The sequence below is a fragment of the Electrophorus electricus genome, chromosome 20 (genome assembly GCF_041902795.1).
Source record: "Electrophorus electricus isolate QZ-2024a chromosome 20, ASM4190279v1, whole genome shotgun sequence".
NCBI classification, from domain to species: Eukaryota; Metazoa; Chordata; class Actinopteri; order Gymnotiformes; family Gymnotidae; genus Electrophorus; species Electrophorus electricus.
This window is the reverse complement of record NC_137516.1, coordinates 19355001-19372500: the sequence shown is the minus strand read 5'-3', so window position 1 is coordinate 19372500 and position 17500 is coordinate 19355001. Positions and strand designations below refer to the sequence as shown.

The 17500-nt window shown below is 48.8% G+C and overlaps 1 protein-coding gene across 8 annotated transcripts in view; it reads right to left on the bottom strand.

The window, feature by feature from the left end:
- Positions 1-7056: 7056 nt before the first annotated feature.
- Positions 7057-17500, bottom strand: part of rnf220a (ring finger protein 220a) — a 140891-nt gene continuing 130447 nt past the window's right edge. For 4 of the 8 annotated variants that reach the window (XM_035536277.2, XM_035536278.2, XM_035536279.2 and 1 more), the window contains 3 exons: positions 14705-14813; positions 13404-13478; positions 8789-9008 (listed from right to left, as the gene is read on the bottom strand). In XM_035536277.2, coding sequence (XP_035392170.1) covers positions 8937-9008; positions 13404-13478; positions 14705-14813 — 256 coding nt within the window. In that variant the 3' untranslated portion in view covers positions 8789-8936. The other 4 variants (XM_035536275.2, XM_035536276.2, XM_081703270.1 and 1 more) reach the window with 3 other exon arrangements.

Genomic DNA, 17500 nt, shown 5'->3' with positions numbered 1-17500 from the left:
CTCCTGTGACACACACACACACTGATAGACCCAGATAAGGTGCATTTGACAGTGCTGGACAACAGTGACTCAGGTGGACGAGGACTCAGGGTGGTGACACACCCTCCCTTCTGCCCTAACCCAACACACACACACACAAAGGCAGTATGGATGATGCTGGTTCCTGTAGTAGATCCTGGTGCCCTGTATTTCCTGCCCAGTTCAGCGTTTACCCTGCAGAGTTCACCTCTCCAGTAAGAGAGCATAACCCTGCAGGTCAGGGGATAGAGAGACAGGACGGAAAGCCACGACACAGATGGTTGGAGGACACCATTATAGTGGGTTTGAAACCGGTCCTGCAAATGGGCTGTTTGCACATGAGTCACATCTGCCCCGAGGCCTCATGCTGTGGTTGGAAAGGCGCGAATCATCTTCTCATACACCTGCTACTGCAGCGCAACAACCTGAGTGACGTGCGCCACGTGAACCGTGTGACCAGGCTGACGCGAACTGCACGACTGGACTGACGTGAACCACGCGACCGGACTGACGTGAACCACGTGAACCACGCGCCCAGACTGACGTGAACCACGTGAACCACGTGAACCACGCGACCGGACTGACGTGAACCACGTGAACCACGCGACCAGACTGACGTGAACCACGCGACCGGACTGACGTGAACCACGTGAACCACGTGAACCACGCGACCAGACTGACATGAGCTGCGCCACCGGACTGACGTGCAGAACATTAGCAGGGGTTCCGATCTTACTGAACAGACCTTGTTCCTACAGGTTAAAAACAAAAAACTAAATAAAAATGTTAATTATATTTAATTAAAATGGTGCCATGATTACCAGTGAGAAACATACTTATTATGGTGCTCAATACAAAATTAATTTCTCTTTTTCATAAGAACCACCTGCCCCATCCAGACCTTAACCGGGTATGGGAACGGCCTGATGTGTCTGCTGCCCTCTAGTGGATATCATGTACTCATACAGCCCCACAATGTGTGAAAAAAGTGACAGAATAACAGAAAGAGCAAAATGTACAAAAGTGTGTCTGACTGTGTGAGAGACGATGGCATGTCGCCGTGTCTCCGTCTCCGTGTCGCCGTGTCTCCGTCTCCGTGTCTCCGTGTTGCCGTGTCTCCATCTCCATCTCCGTGTCTCCGTCTCCGTGTTTCCTTTGCCGTGTCTCCGTCTCCGTGTCTCCGTCTCCGTGTCTCCTTCGCCGTGTCTCCGTCTCCGTGTCTCCGTCGCCGTGTTTCCTTCGCCGTGTCTCTGTCTCTGTGTCTCCATCTCCGTGTCTCTGTCGCCGTGTGTCCCCCAGACAGAACAGAGTGAGCCATACATCACAGGTAACAATGGCTGCCCCCCGCAGGGGTGACGGATGGGCAAAGCAAACAGCTTCCTGGCTCAGTCCGTGTTGACTGTACGGATCACTGCACTGCTGTGTGATAACGCGGAGCCGGTCTGCATGCAGCTGTCTGCAGGGCCCAGACCCTGCACTTTCCTATAAAGATACTCACTCTCTGGATTCTTACTTAATGAGCTGCTGTCTATTCTGGGAAAACCAGGATCTGCAAAAGTCCTGTGGGGCTTTCGATGCAGGGTGGGTTTGATTTCTGACCAATAGGAATGGCAAGGCCATTCTCATCCACAGCTAAGTTGAACTTTCCCTAGGATTTGGGCAGAAACAGTTCTGCCTGTTTTTTTTTTTTTTTTCTACGGCAACACATTCAATCTGAAATGAAGTAATAAATGTAAAATTACAAAGAAAACAGTGTGTTTATCAAAGAGAATTACAGCCAAACATAGACATGACATCTATGTTATATCCGTAACATCAATTTTACATCTATGTTACATCCATGTTGTATCCATGTTGGCAGAACTACACACGATCAGCTGTTTTTCTGCACAGTTACTGCACTGTGTCATGCCAGTTCAGAAGGGTTCAGCCCAGGTAAGTGTGTGACTCAGCCCAGGTAGGTGTGTGTAGCGTTGTCATGACGAAGCACAGTGATTCAGTTCTACTGGCAGTCATGGCCCAGCCTGCTGTTTCATCTGTCTAGAAGGTTTGTCCCTGCATGCTACACACACTTTCATGTGCTCTGTCAGCAAAGTGGCCTTGCTGGTCTTGTGACATGCCAAGGTTCTGTTTCACCTGAAGCAAGACTGCTTAACAGATCACCACAGCCAGCAGGCGGAGAAGAACACAGCACTCCACAGTTGAGGGGAAGCCTGCTCTTCCCCGATAACGAGACGCTGCCACGCTGGGAATTAAAGTGAAGCACCAGTCCAAACCAACACTGCACCCATACAAACATTGGCTGGATTTGTTTTCATCTTAAGAGCCCAAGAATACATTTTTGAAAATGATTTACCCTTAATAGCAGCACCCAACCAAAATGTCTCCAGCCTCGGTGCTCATCGATTCATTTGCATGCAGTCATTATGAGCTTAGTGTGCTCATGCGCCTACACTGGCTTATCACAACAAGGAGATTCTCCATCTGTTGGTTTATCGTGATTAGCAGTGTAGCATTTTGTGCCAGACTGAAGCCTTCTTTAACAACGCATTGTGCCGCTGTGTCTCTGAGTGTAAGAGTTTGTTTGCTCCTGTTTGTAACTGTCTCAGCCCCCACGGCTGTCTCTAACCCTTAAACACACTGCAGTCCACCCAAGAGATTATGGCAGATTAGTGAAGCAGAGTAGATTACGACTCAGTTAGGCCAACATCTCCATGCTCTGTAGGGGACACGTTACTGCAGTGAGGGTGCAGTGCTCGCGAAAGAGTCAGAACACCAAACAATCCCTTTGCTACGTCCCTGCAGGCTATTTAAAAGTCATGCTGTTAAACAAAGAGTGCAGAGAGAGAGAGAGAGAGAGAGAGAGAGAGAGAGAGAGAGAGAGAGAGAGGAAGAGAGGGAGAGATGGGGGGAGGGAGGTCAGCATAAGCTGCTTGTTTGAATGTGCGTACTGTGCACAGTGTGTAAGCTAATCAAACAGTCGTAGGTGCCTGTGTGCTGAGGGGGATAAACGCAGAAGGCCAGTGATTTGGATAAAACAATATTAGCCCTGTAATAGAAAACAATATTAGCACTGTAATACTGTGGGAGAGAGGAAGGAGGAGCTCAACGTTCTCAGGTCACACAGACACACACACACACACACACACACACACACACACATACACATACGCATGCACAAACACAAACACACACACGCATGCACAAACACACACAAACACATACACGCGCATGCACAAACATACACACACACACACACACACATGCACAAACATATATACACATACATGCACAAACATACACACACACACACACACGTTACAGTTGAGTTACAGGTTGTCCATAAAGGAGGATACAGTTCCTGGCTCTCAATCAGAGGAAATGATGGCAGCAGTTCTTCTGAATTCATTCAGATCTTCCAGCATGTGGACTACACACTCTGCATGCTCTCAGTGTAGAAAACATCCATGCTGTTTATGGCAGTTGACATTAAAGGAGCCGGAGTGTTTAATATTGTCCCAGGGCCTAAGTTACACACGTTTGTGTTCAGAACACCATGTCACCAATGACACCACAAACATAACATGAACTTAAACAACAGTTTTGCCGTGTTGGTGTACTCATGCTGTTAGAACGCCAGTGCGTGTCAGGAGGGTGAGGAACGCGCTGCACACCAACACCACACACTCCTGTGTCTTAGCTTAGGTGTGCAAAGAGATACTGACAGTACTGGACAAGAACACTCACACACACACACACACACACACACACACACACACACGAGACTAATGAGAGGCCCGAGGCAGAAGGGAGATGAAAGGTGAGCTTCAGAGTGGGCTAGATCAAACACCTCCAATAACGGAGGAGCATCTCAGAACAGAGCGAGGGCTCAAACCTATTCTTGTGTGTGTAGTTTGTGCAATTTGTGTGCTGATCACATTTGTGTGTGGTTACTGGTTATGTGTATGTGTGTGTGTGCGTGTGTGTGTGTGTATGGTTACTGGTTATGGGTATGTGTGTGTGTGTGTGTGTGTGTATAGTTACTGGTATGTGTGTGCGTGTACACAGTTATTCTGGGTAATCTGACTGTATAGTAAATCGTAACTCAATTCAGTATCGTTGGATTTTGTACATCATGCAACATTTTCAGAGAGAAAAAACAGTTCATTCACTCTTTTGTATAACTTAAATCATAGAAAATGATATTCAAAAACTACATTTTCCTTATAAATGTGAGTCAGTACATATCTCAAGACATGCATATCATGTTGCGTGTAACTATAATAAAAAAGAGCGATCCAGTCCGTTAGGTAGGCTGGTCTTTACCGCCCTCGTGTGGTTAATGTCGTTTACTGTAACCCTCCAATCGTCCTGTAGCACGTCCACGAACAGCAGAGCGTGTCCTGCTCATGTCCTGTATGTTTCGGTGTTAGACAGATGCATCGTAAAATCCGCGCATAATACAGAATATTCACCCCGATGTTTTACACACTGAATAATCAAGAATTATCAGGAGCCTCGTATGTGGTTAATGACGTCGTAAAGTTCAGTTTTATTTGGCACATACATATTCATACACAATATAACCGGCAGTATGAAAGCAGACAAAGGTTTGGTACGCGAGGGAGTAAAGATAGATTCATTACTTTTTCACTACTTTTATTTACATCAGATTATCTATATTATTGAAAACTGTATAAGATGCAAGCTGAAGACTATATTAGAAGGCCTGAAATCTGGTAGAAACTGTTGCTACAAACACAGCCTCGAGGCGCTAGGAGCGTTTGGAGCGAAACGTGGTCTCCATGGAGACCAAACCTGGATCCGCGTGGCTTTCTCACCCACACCTGCACGAGCACGTTCAGGAGCACACGGGGGAACCAGCGCGGGGGCTCGAGCGATCTGTATGTGTGTAGTTATTACAGATCCCTCATTCTCTCTTTTCAGTGCACATTTGCTGTTAAAATATTTCTCTCCCATTTTGGAATGTTTGTGTAGCATCGTGGACATTTAAAGAACACAGCGATAAGCCTGGACAGCTTTCACTAAGTCTCAGTAACCGGGTCTGCCACCGTGCCCGCGGAGCGCGTGCAGACGAAGGCTGGGCCCCTACACGGCCTGCCCGCTCACGCGCAGCAGCGAGGACTCTGCCGTCAGGCTCCGGGATCACGTGCATGGCGCACCCGGGGTGCCGAGTCTGGTTTGAGGTTGTAAACGCGACTCCGTCAGTGCCCGCGACAGATGGAGCAGCTCACAGCAGCCTGTCACTAGAGAAACAACACGCGGTAGTCAGATGCACGCTTGATGTGAAATGATACTGAAGTGTTTTGCTTTCACGAAGCAGCTGCGTCTCACTTTCGTTCCTCGTGTGAGTCTCGTCTGACTTCCCTCCTTACAGGAAGTAAAGTAGCGCAAAGTTGGAATGTCAGTCTCAGACACGTTCAAGCACGACACACCCATTTCCATTTTTGAAATCCGTCGCTGTCAATTTCCAAGAAAACACCGAGTGCGAGAGTCAACCCAGTGCGGTGTCACGTGGGTGAGGCTGTGCCCCCCCCAGACGGAAGCGCGAGCGGATGAGACTTTCATGCGTTTAGACACAGCAGCACGTGGACATTGGTGATGGAGGCTGAGATAACCACACGTGCACCATCATTCTGAAGTCTACAGGTTCCCAGTGTTGGCACCTCATCACACAGATGGAGGAGGATAGTACTCCAGTAAACACACAGGCGCGCATGCATGCGTGCACGCACGCACGCACGTGCACACACACAAATTTGCTGTGACTTGTTGAGGTAACATCGTCTCCGCTAAATCCTCATAATGTCATTCTGAGACCTCTTAAGCATTGGTGGATATGAAAGCAATTTAGCAAGGCTGCAATCATCAGATTAGCTACACCAGGAGCCTCTCAGCACACTGACAGCTACAGGAGGCTTTAGTGACACTCATTCCACACACGCAATTACTCACAAAACAGGAAATGAATACATTTCACTACCAAATTTCTATAATACGTGGATCAGTAAAATGTGCCATACAGTGCTTCCGCTGCTCTGTGACCAACAGCCCTTCACTGTGGATTAAATTACAAACTCTGCATCCAATTATCCAAGTTGAACTAATGCATGTACATTGAATTGCTGAAACATGACTGAACTATTTCTGGAGGAGAAGCGTTAGTGCGTGAGTTGCATTTCAACAGCTCCACGGAGAGACTGTGCTACGTGGCCGTTCAGAGGAGACTCCCATGTGACATCTGTACCGTGGGTGCGGTGTTGTCGTTACTGCGCCATCACAGCGTCCACGCAGGCCGGAGCCGGGGACCAGGAGGCGTAGTGCAGGACGGAATAGTTCGGTGTCCAGACTCCGAGTGAGCACTCAGCTGGTGATTATGCATATCTGGCTGTGGCAGTAATTGGGTGGAGAGGTGAAGCATGTGACTGGTCCCGCCCCTCCACCCAATTACTGCCACAGCCAGATATGCGTAATCACCAGCTGAGGCTGCGTTCACCTTGCGCCAGGTGAACAGTAATTATACATCATTCCAGAGGGCAGTGTGACCTCTGCAGTGACGTCTCACCTCTTAGGCAAGAAGGTGATGAACTCCCCACTCAGACCACTGGAAGTCCGTTCCTGTAGTGCTGAGCTACTGGTTCTGAACATCTCACAATACATTAACCACAATGCTCCAGTGAGTGGCGTGCCTCTCCTAGTGTCCTAACTCCAGATCCTGCTTTAATCAGTCATGAGCTCTGGAGTTTATATTACTGTCATGTAGGGGACCAGTTCCATAAACATTGGTTAATAATTACAGATCTGTAATTATAATCTGTAAAGGAAAACTCACAACCAGAAAGAGAATGAAAGAACTCCTGCGATATCAGTATGATGCGGACAGCAAACTCTTCCCCGCCCTTTATTAGTAGTCATGCTAAAACTGTTTTGTGGACCTGAAATCGGAGCAAAACCCCTTAAGGTTAAAGGCACCTGTGAACGCATGGATCTGGGAATGAGCACGTACAGGATGGCTGGTTCAGATGTATAATCATTTAATTACTGTCAAATTTTACAAACGGGTAAGACACGTACCATTTTCTCAAGAATTATACAAGACACATCAGGTCACACAATCATTTTGTGCAATTTTCCATTTCTGGGGCTGAATTATTTTTTTTGCATCAGGATTTGAAAGGAGACAGGAGAAGGGCGGGATGTCCTTTAGGCTCCACAAGAGGCTCGTTAAGAACCCCGCTGTCTTTAGGAAGCGTGCTCACTTCCTGTCATGGTTGTCAACCTGCCAGCATCTCACAGCTGGGGATATTTACAGAGCTGCAGCAGAGCAGGACGGATGCTGTGCTCTCCGCTAACAGAGCAAAAGAAGAGAACATGTATATGAAGTTCTAACCAAACAGCACTTCACCTTTATTGTGGCACTGGGATCACGTCTTTCCTTCCTGCAATTCCTTTTTTCCGCTTTTTTTTTTTTTTTTTTTTTTTTTTTGCTTACATCAATACAGAAAAATCACAGAATACAATTTTACAAATACAAAAGCACACCATGTGACTCCTGGAGCGCGTGGAGGTGGGACGCCCGAGGAGCGCGCCGGTCCTGACTGACCCGTCCTCTTGCAGGAAGAAAACCAGACCAAAACAAATTTAAAACAAAAATGAAAAATAAAGCAATTATCTTCAGTGTGGGACCGAAACAAGCCGAACGTGTCCCTGAAAGGAGGGCGGTCAAAGCGATTCAATTTCTCACATTCACACGAGTCCACATCTGAGCGGAAGAAGAGAATTACACCTGGTCTGGGGTCAGCATGTACCAATCTTACACCAATATGAAGTAATAACAAGCCATTTGAATCCTCTGAGAGTTTCATCACTGAAAGTATTACCAGTCTTTCTGGTTCTCTCAAAAACAGGTGAGCAACACACTCTCCCTGCGTCAGATCTGAATCTACAGTTTATACTGTATATTGGAAAAGTCCAGTCTAACTCTTTAAAGCCTAGCTTGAGTAGTTCATTATTAATATTATTACTTACATTTCTTCCTGTACAATGAAATACAACTTGAACCTCAAGACAACATGTTTAAAAATACAGAGGGATTTCTTTTACACAAGGGTTGAAACACAGCCCCCCTCCCAAACCCACCCCAACTAAAACTTCATCAATATATACTTCTGCGAGTATGTCTATGTGTTGTCACCTGCGTGCCTCCTGTGTGTGTGTGTGTGTGTGTGTGTGTGTGTGTGTGTGTGTGTGTACAAGTGTGTTTCTCTGTCATTTATTCACAACACTGTAAACATACATAGACTATAATACATTTGTGTGTTTGCACTGGTCCACTGAATTTGGCTGAATTCACTAGAACACCACAAAGAGAAGGAAAGGGTTAAAACTCAAAAATACCGAGACACAGCTAAAGTCAAAGGGGCGGGGCCGTTAACTAGTACTGTTAAAAAAAGGGCGGGGCCATTAACTAGTACTGTTAAAAAAGGGGGCGGAGCCATTAACCAGTACTGTTAACTATTTGTTTATTATTGAGTGCCTGTGGGGGGTGGGGGGTTGGGGGGGGTCCCGCACACATGTGCTCACACGTGACAACAGCAGTCAAGCAGGTGGAGGGAGCTCCATCACAGCGAGGAAGAGCCTCAGGCAGGCGGGTGGTGGTTTGGACCCGCACCACGCTTAGTCAGCCAGAAGGGGGCGACATCGCAAGCCAGCTGTGGAGACACGAGGTCTTCGCTGAGATGTTTCGCCGTGAAGTCTGGGACGAAGTCCTCGCCAGTCCAAGTGAGGCAGGAGAGCTCAGCTGTGTCGGAGGGGGCGGGGCCGGGGGCGGGGCCGGGGGCGACTGAAATCCACCAGAGTGAAACGGAGACGTGAAGGATGGAGGCAGGACGGCGTGCTCACAGGTAAACCCGCCGGAGGTCCCCGGGAGACGTGATGGTGTTACACTGTGGACAGAGCTTCTTGTTTCCCTGTTGGAAGAGGGAACACGAGAGCGTGAGCGGTGTGTGCCATCTGTGAGCTGTTCTACTGTCTGTGAGCTGTTCTACTGTCTGTGAGCTGTTTTAGTCTGTGAGCTGTGCACACCATCTGTGAGCTGTTCTGCTGTCTGTGAGCTGTTTTAGTCTGTGAGTGGTGCACACCATCTGTAAGCTGTTCTGCTCTGTGAGTGTTGCGTAACGTCTGAGAGCGGTGTACCGTCGGTGTGTGCTGTCCGTGAGCTGTGTGTACAAGACCGCCATGAAAAGTGGCTAATCATGTGAATGACTTCACAGTTTTGTATAATATAGTGTGTGTGTGTGTGTGGTCTGCATACAGCCCAGCCTGGCAGTCAGAACCTGGACCTTTCCCCATAAACACACACACACACACACTCATTAAGAGTGATGTAGGAGACTGAAGCGCACTACTCAGACCAGTAGAGGTGAAGTGTCAGACTTTCCCAGTCAGACCAGATGACAGCTGTTATGTGCTGCTACCAGGAATACACAGGACTGTCTGTACAGTGTGAGGAATGGCACAAGTGTGAGGAATGTCTATTACCACCGCGCGCACACACACACACACACACACACACACACACACACACACACACACACACACACACACACACACAGACCCACCACTGAAGGCTCTGAGGAGTGTTTATCGAGATCCCAGACACGGGAGAAGTTTATAGATTGGGGAGAGCAGGAGTGCGTCCCAGACAGGAGCAAACGCAGGTGAGTGTCTGGCTCATACGCTGACCCTCACGCAGGTGTGTAAAGAGGATCTGCACCTCAGCTCTGACATCCACGTAACCTCTCACACAGATCCAGTGCTCTGAGATGCTGAGCCGGTCTCACAGTAAAAGACTCCGTCAGGATAGCTGAGGCTCGGTCTACACCCACTTCAGTCATATTAGATGTGCTTGTGTGACCGCCAGACTCAGACTGCTCTACCTGTACCAGAGTCTCTGCCTATCGAAACCTGGATCTCTGCTCCGTGTTCTGCCATGGAGATAAGTGGAGTTTAATGGGTGTTTGCAGGGCGTGGCCTGCTGGCCTTGTGTGGGCGGAGCTAGAACAAACCCAGTTGTGTTGACTTTCTGGGAAGGAGCTACAAAATGCTTCTTTAGTGCCATCTTCAGGAAACGGTTTAAATCCTGCGCGCACACACACGCACACCCCTCTGATCCCTCTGGTCTTTGCCTTGGTCAGCGTTTTGTGTAAGATGATTTAACAGAAGGACCAGGGCACGGTGAGACTTTATTAACTACTTCCTTATAAAGCAGCACAACAGGACCAGATCCTGCCCCAAGGGGAGCAGTCCAAACCAGCTTAGAGCATAGAGGAGGCAGGGATGTGTGTGTGTGTGTGCGCGTGTGTGTGTGTATGTGTGTGTGCGTGCGTGCGTTAGTGCTTGTGTGTGTGTGTATGTGTGCGTGCGTGCGTGCTTGTGTGTGTGTATGCGTGTGTGTGTGTGTGTGTGTGTATGTGTGCGTGCGTGCGTGCTTGTGTGTGTGTGCGTGCGTGCTTGTGTGTGTGTGCGTGTATAAGCGTGTGTGTGTATGCGTGTGTGTGTGTATGCGTGTGTGTGTGTATGTGTGCGTGCTTGTGTGTGTATATAAGCGTGTGTGTGTGTGTGCGTGTGTATAAGCGTGTGTGTGTATAAGCGTGTGTGTGTGCGCGTATAAGCGTGTGTGTGTATGCATGTGTGTGTGTGTGTGTATAAGCGCGTGTGTGTGTATAAGCGCGTGTGAGTGTATAAGCGTGTGTGTGTATAAGCGTGTGTGTGTATGTGTGTGCGTGTGTGTGTATAAGCGTGTGTGTGTGTGTGTGTGTATAAGCGTGTGTGTGTATGCGTGTGTGTGTGTGTGCGTGTGTGTGTATAAGCGTGTGTGTGTATGCGTGTGTGTGTATAAGCGTGTGTGTGTGTGTGTATAAGCGTGTGTGTATAAGCGTGTGTGTGTGTGTGTATAAGCGTGTGTGTGTATAAGCGTGTGTGTGTGTGTATAAGCGTGTGTGTGTATAAGCGTGTGTGTGTATGTGTGCGTGTGTGTGTATAAGCGTGTGTGTGTGTATGTGTGTGCGTGTGTGTATAAGCGTGTGTGTGTGTGCGTGTGTATAAGCGTGTGTGTGTGTGCGTGCGCGTGTGTGTGTGTGCGTGCGCGTGTGTATAAGCGTGTGTGTGTGTGTGCGTGCGTATAAGCGTGTGTGTGTGTGTGCGTGTGTGTGTATAAGCGTGTGTGTGTGTGTGCGTGTGTGTGTATAAGCGTGTGTGTGTATGTGTGTGCGTGTGTGTGTATAAGCGTGTGTGTGTGTGTATAAGCGTGTGTGTGTGTGTATAAGCGTGTGTGTGTATGTGTGTGCGTGTGTGTGTATAAGCGTGTGTGTGTGTATGTGTGTGCGTGTGTGTATAAGCGTGTGTGTGTGTATGTGTGTGCGTGTGTGTATAAGCGTGTGTGTGTGTGTGTGCGTGCGTGTGTATAAGCGTGTGTGTGTGTGTGCGTGCGTGTGCGTGTGTGTGTGTATAAGCGTGTGTGTGTGCGTGTGTGTGTATGCGTGTGTGTGTATAAGCGTGTGTGTGTGTGTGTGTGTATAAGCGTGTGTGTGCGTGTGTGTGTATAAGCGTGTGTGTGTGTGTGTGTGTGTATAAGCGTGTGTGTGTGTGTATAAGCGTGTGTGTGTGTGTATAAGCGTGTGTGTGTATGTGTGTGTATAAGCGTGTGTGTGTGTGTGCGTGCGTGTGTATAAGCGTGTGTGTGTGCGTGTGTGTGTATGCGTGTGTGTGTGCGTGTGTGTGTATAAGCGTGTGTGTGTGTGTGTGTATAAGCGTGTGTGTGTATGTGTGTGTGTGTATAAGATAGTGTACACAGCTGAACATTAGCAGTGAGAGCCATCAGCAGACTCACTGAAGGTCAGAGACACTGAAGAACCCAACAGACTGTGGCTGAGAAGCCACAGTCACCGAGTCTGGCAAAGAAAATCTCAGTGAAACGGCTGCTTCCTGAGGCACGGGTTTCTTCTAGCGAATGTACTGAGTTCTAACCAGGATACTGAGTTCTAACCAGGATACTGAGTTCTAACCAGGATACTGAGTTCTAACCAGGATACTGAGTTCTAACGGAGACACAGTTCTAACCAGGATACTGAGTTCTAACCAGGATACTGAGTTCTAACCAGGATACTGAGTTCTAACGGAGACACAGTTCTAACCAGGATACTGAGTTCTAACCAGGATACTGAGTTCTAACCAGGATACTGAGTTCTAACCAGGATACTGAGTTCTAACCAGGATACTGAGTTCTAACGGAGACACAGTTCTAACCAGGATACTGAGTTCTAACCAGGATACTGAGTTCTAACCAGGATACTGAGTTCTAACGGAGACACAGTTCTAACCAGGATACTGAGTTCTAACCAGGATACTGAGTTCTAACCAGGATACTGAGTTCTAACGGAGACACAGTTCTAACCAGGATACTGAGTTCTAACCAGGATACTGAGTTCTAACCAGGATACTGAGTTCTAACGGAGACACAGTTCTAACCAGGATACTGAGTTCTAACCAGGATACTGAGTTCTAACGGAGACACAGTTCTAACCAGGATACTGAGTTCTAACCAGGATACTGAGTTCTAACCAGGATACTGAGTTCTAACCAGGATACTGAGTTCTAACGGAGACACAGTTCTAACCAGGATACTGAGTTCTAACCAGGATACTGAGTTCTAACCAGGATACTGAGTTCTAACGGAGACACAGTTCTAACCAGGATACTGAGTTCTAACCAGGATACTGAGTTCTAACGGAGACACAGTTCTAACCAGGATACTGAGTTCTAACCAGGATACTGAGTTCTAACCAGGATACTGAGTTCTAACGGAGACACAGTTCTAACCAGGATACTGAGTTCTAACCAGGATACTGAGTTCTAACCAGGATACTGAGTTCTAACCAGGATACTGAGTTCTAACGGAGACACAGTTCTGAGTAACTACCACTTTTTTCAGCTCCTTCCTTCCATTAAATTGCATACAGTAACGTCACGGTAATGACAAATGTTAGATAGTTAGCACAACAAAACTACTTTCCATGTAACAACATATAATATTAGCCAAGCAACAGCGTGATGACAAACTCCACATTATCTCATCATTTCATTTCTAGCCAATCAGAAAACTCCCTCATGGTGGACCGCCCACGCTGATTCAATCGGCTAAAACTAGAGTACAGCGATGGTCATCACAGACGGTCATCACCCTTCCAAGGGCCTGACCCCACCCAACAGACGTTGTCCCAGCAGGTGAGAGGAACGTGTGATGGACAAGTGTTCCATGCCGTTGCTAGGAGACCAGCTGGGTTTCAGGAGGGTGGTGTTCTCACCAGGGTCCGAAGCCAACACTCTTCACAGTGGACATGCCAACACTGGATGGAGGTGAGGGGAGCAGTGTACGAGTCCTGAGAGAGAGAGAGAGAGAGAGAGAGAGAGAGAGAGCAGTGATAAGACACCAGACCCAAAACATCAGTCAGAAACACCATTCAACACAAAGCCCCAGTGAGGACCCGCCCAGTGATAGGGACACACCCAAACGGAACAGCGGAGAGAGACAGCATGTGGGACAGGCAAGCAGTGAGGGGATGCTACAGGAAGGGTGTGTGTGCGTGCATGTACGTGCGTGCTTGAGTAGGTCGTGGTGGGGCGAGGCCATGGGGCGGAGCCAGGGGCGGAGCCAGGGGCATGGGTGGATTGGGGGCGGGGCACAGTGATCCCTTACCCTACGGAGGGGCAGCAGTCTGCTAGTCCCACCGCTGCCCGGGAAGAAGCCTCCGTACAAACGGCAGCCGGAGCCCGGGGGCGGAGCCTCTGGGCCCCCGCGCCTGGCCACGCCCCCGCTTGCGCTGTCCGGCCCTGCTGGGAAGCGCTTCCCCTGCGGGGAGGGACACGCGAGAGCGCCGCTGAGAACGAGAGCGCGCCCGTCGCAAAGCGCACGCAACACAACACAACGCGAACATGTGCACACCGGCCACGCCACACACAGGAGGGGCGGGGCACCAGCGGCAGAGACAGCTTCTGTTGCGCTTTGTGGAGAAACTCACACTGGACCTGTAGGCCCACGTGTATTCTTTATTAGAAAAGCAAGCTATAGTATTGCGAGGCCAGCAGTAGCCAACTTGAACAGCAGGTGGCAGTAGAGCTACACTGGTGAAGGCCAGCAAAGCTGTGAGTATCAGAGTGAAGACCCCTAAACCTGGCCTGTAAAACTCTAACGGTGGTGGTGTATCTGCCCACGTAAGGTCAGCCTGTAGAAGAAGAACCCTGACTGGTTGCTTTAGTTCACAGCGTGTCCTCGTGGTTCAGAGCTGAAAACTCAACAGCCACACAAACAGAACAGGGCCACTAAACGAAGCCACAAAACAGAAGAGCGAATTCCTACCGCAAAATATAGAAATGGCAGAATCTGGACACAGCGCTGGATCTACTCAGCTTTCTGAGTCTCACTACTGATGACATCAGCGAGATTCTCTCAACAGGTGAATGTTCACCACGTGAGCCCGAACACCACCACAAAACGCGCGTCCGCCGGCCACGTGTCCGTTGGTCAGGACATCCCACGTTTGCTAAGCTAGCGCAGGGAGCGAGCGTCGCGATGGTAGCAGGCTAGTGGCTACGCAAGTGCTCTTACCATGCAGATGAGACACTTGTATCTGTCCCCACGGAGGATCTGTTTCTCCAGCTCACGGATACGGGCCTTCAGCGCATCCATTGTGGTTCCCGCAGAGTCCTCTGTGATCCTGTGGGGGGACGGGGACAGTGACTCAGATGTACTGCAGTCCGAAACAGGCCAAAACATTCTTACAAAATAAATTCAAACGGTTTTAATAGAGATTTTTAAATTGTAATCAACAAGGCTTTTTGTGAAGGGTTTTTGGAGATTTCCATAATATCTGACTCAGAGTCAGGACTCAGAGTCCACTGCCCAGATCTTCCTCCTCTTCGTTGTGTGTCCTCACTAACGATGTCCAGATGAAGATGTGAGGTGTGGTGAATGTACATTTAACACTGTCCACAGCGCATCAACTCGCAATAACTAAATCAATATGGCTGCCATTGGCTGTGTCGTGAGGAGCTGGGTGAGGCGTTTATGGCGATCCTCTCATTTCCCGACCAGACGGTACGCTGATCGAGGGCATCGATCCACCCCCACGCCACCCTTCTCTCCGGCCCACTCCCTGCGATTAGCACTGGGCCCGCTAACAGCATTTATTACGCCGCCGCGTCGGCCATACGAGCGTGCACGCTAGCCTCTCAGAGAGCATGCTGTAAATCAGGAAAGAGTCATTAAAAAGGAGGGGACGTCGTTTATGAACTCCAGCTCCCATAATGCCAAGTGGGGGCAGGAGAGCAGTTCACATGCCAGGGCAATGCAACGACTGAGAAAACGTCTGGGTCACGCAGTGGAGGAAAACTGGTCGGTATGTCAATGTGGTACACATCTATTAAAAATTTTTTGAGCTAATAATAATAATAATAATAAATAATCATCCAATTATAAGTTTAATAACAATAAACCTCAAAGGAAAAAAGTGTTTGTCAGTGGTGTCCATAGCTTAGTGCTTGACCGTGTGTAAAGCCAAAGAGAGAGCAAGTGCCATCCAGCACGCCTGACAGACAGATGGGCGGCTGGGTGGCCACTTGCTGGCCTGCCATCAGAGCAGAGACCATAAAGCTTTAAAATCTCTTATTGGTGGGCAGCTTGTAAAAAAGCATTTAGCTTTGATTAGCGTGCTTGCTTATAAAGCAGCCAGGGGAGTGAGTGCGCAAGCTGGTCCCTTTAACAGCTCTGTAAATCTCAACCGGTCTTCTGCTGGTCAGGCCTGTCCTGACTGGACCCTCCTCCTCCCCAATAAAGCCCAACCCTACACACCACCACCATGAACGTTTATCAGGTGGTGATTTATTCTTTACTTCCCCTGGGTAATACAGAGGGGTTTAATCTGTCTCTCTGGTGCAGCTGCAGACATTCACACACACAAACACACATACAGTGAAGGCACAGTGGGCAAGAAATTATTGTGTCTAAGAGTTTGGATGGAGGGCGTTAGCAGGCAGTGTGTTTAACGCCAGAGCCTTGCTATCATAAACACAAGCGTGGCGTCTGCCAGGGAGTAAAGCAGCTGTTTTGAACTGCACTAAGAGTGGTGTAACTGAGCCATCACAGAGGTAAACTGAGCCAACTCTGAGCCAACTCTGAGCCAACGTTGAGCTAACTGAGCTAACGCTGAGCTAACTGGGATGCGCAGCTGCATGTGAGGACATAAACCCACACAGGGTCTCTTCTTGAGGAAGTGTGGGAGGATGAGTGGGGCAGACAGAGTTTTCGCTTAAAAACTGAAGACAGATTCAATTACACACAGAGCAGCTCAGGAACCTGCTGTATTGTTTTAAGCTGAGCGTGAAATTCAGCGGTGGCCAGATGGGCAATGCTGGAGGCCCCATTTGTCTTGTGTGGAAGGACTGGGTGAGGGGGGAGTGTGTGGGGTGCATGTGTGTACGGGGCGGAGAACACTGCCTGCTAATATCACGACCCATCTGGGCCTGGGAGGACAGGCTGAATTCATCACACCCCCCCCCACACACACACATCAGGTAAGCCTCTTCTCTCTCTCATTCAGCCATCCACAATGAATCACTGTAACCAAAGGAGACAAATCTCATTTTCATTGCAGATTGAAACGCACTCGTTTTGCACACAGAGGGGATGGGTGCGTGTTCTCCTGCAGGAGCAGAAACACTCAGCTCCTCGTCTGGTCTCTTTAACACTCGCGCATACCCGAGTCCTCCACTCCTGGACGCTGGGAGCAATGTAATGGGGTGCCACGCCTGTATGGTGGCCCAGAGGGCTCTTAGCATCTCAAGTGCTGAGGCATCCAGAGCAGCTCCAGTCTGCAAACCCATAAATCACTCACTCGTCTGTGAACACGACGCTTACGGTGGCTCAACCTCGCAATCCAGGAACACTTCAGAATGGTTCAGCCATGGTAAGGAATGTCCCCGGCCCTTCACCCAGACCCTGCCCGTGTGCTCAGTGATGATATCAGAGTTTAGTGTCACAATGTGGTTTAGTGTTAAGGGTTTGGGGGGTTTAGGGCTCTGTGTACGTGTGTGCGTCTCAGAGTACCAGTGGGTCTCCAATGTGGAAAGCAATGAATCAATCCAAGCTGTCACACTCCTGGTGCCCCACTTAGGAACACTGTTCTATTCATCTCCATCCTCCCACACACACACACACACACACACACACACACACACACACACACACACACACACACCCATCAACCAACGTTTGAAATTCTGCATATTCAGCCTGACATTCAGTTGAACATTGATAAATACAACCCTCCCCCACCAAATGGTAATGATTAACCGGACAGAGAGAGAGAGAGAGAGAGAGAGAGAGAACCAAGTAAAGGAAAAACAG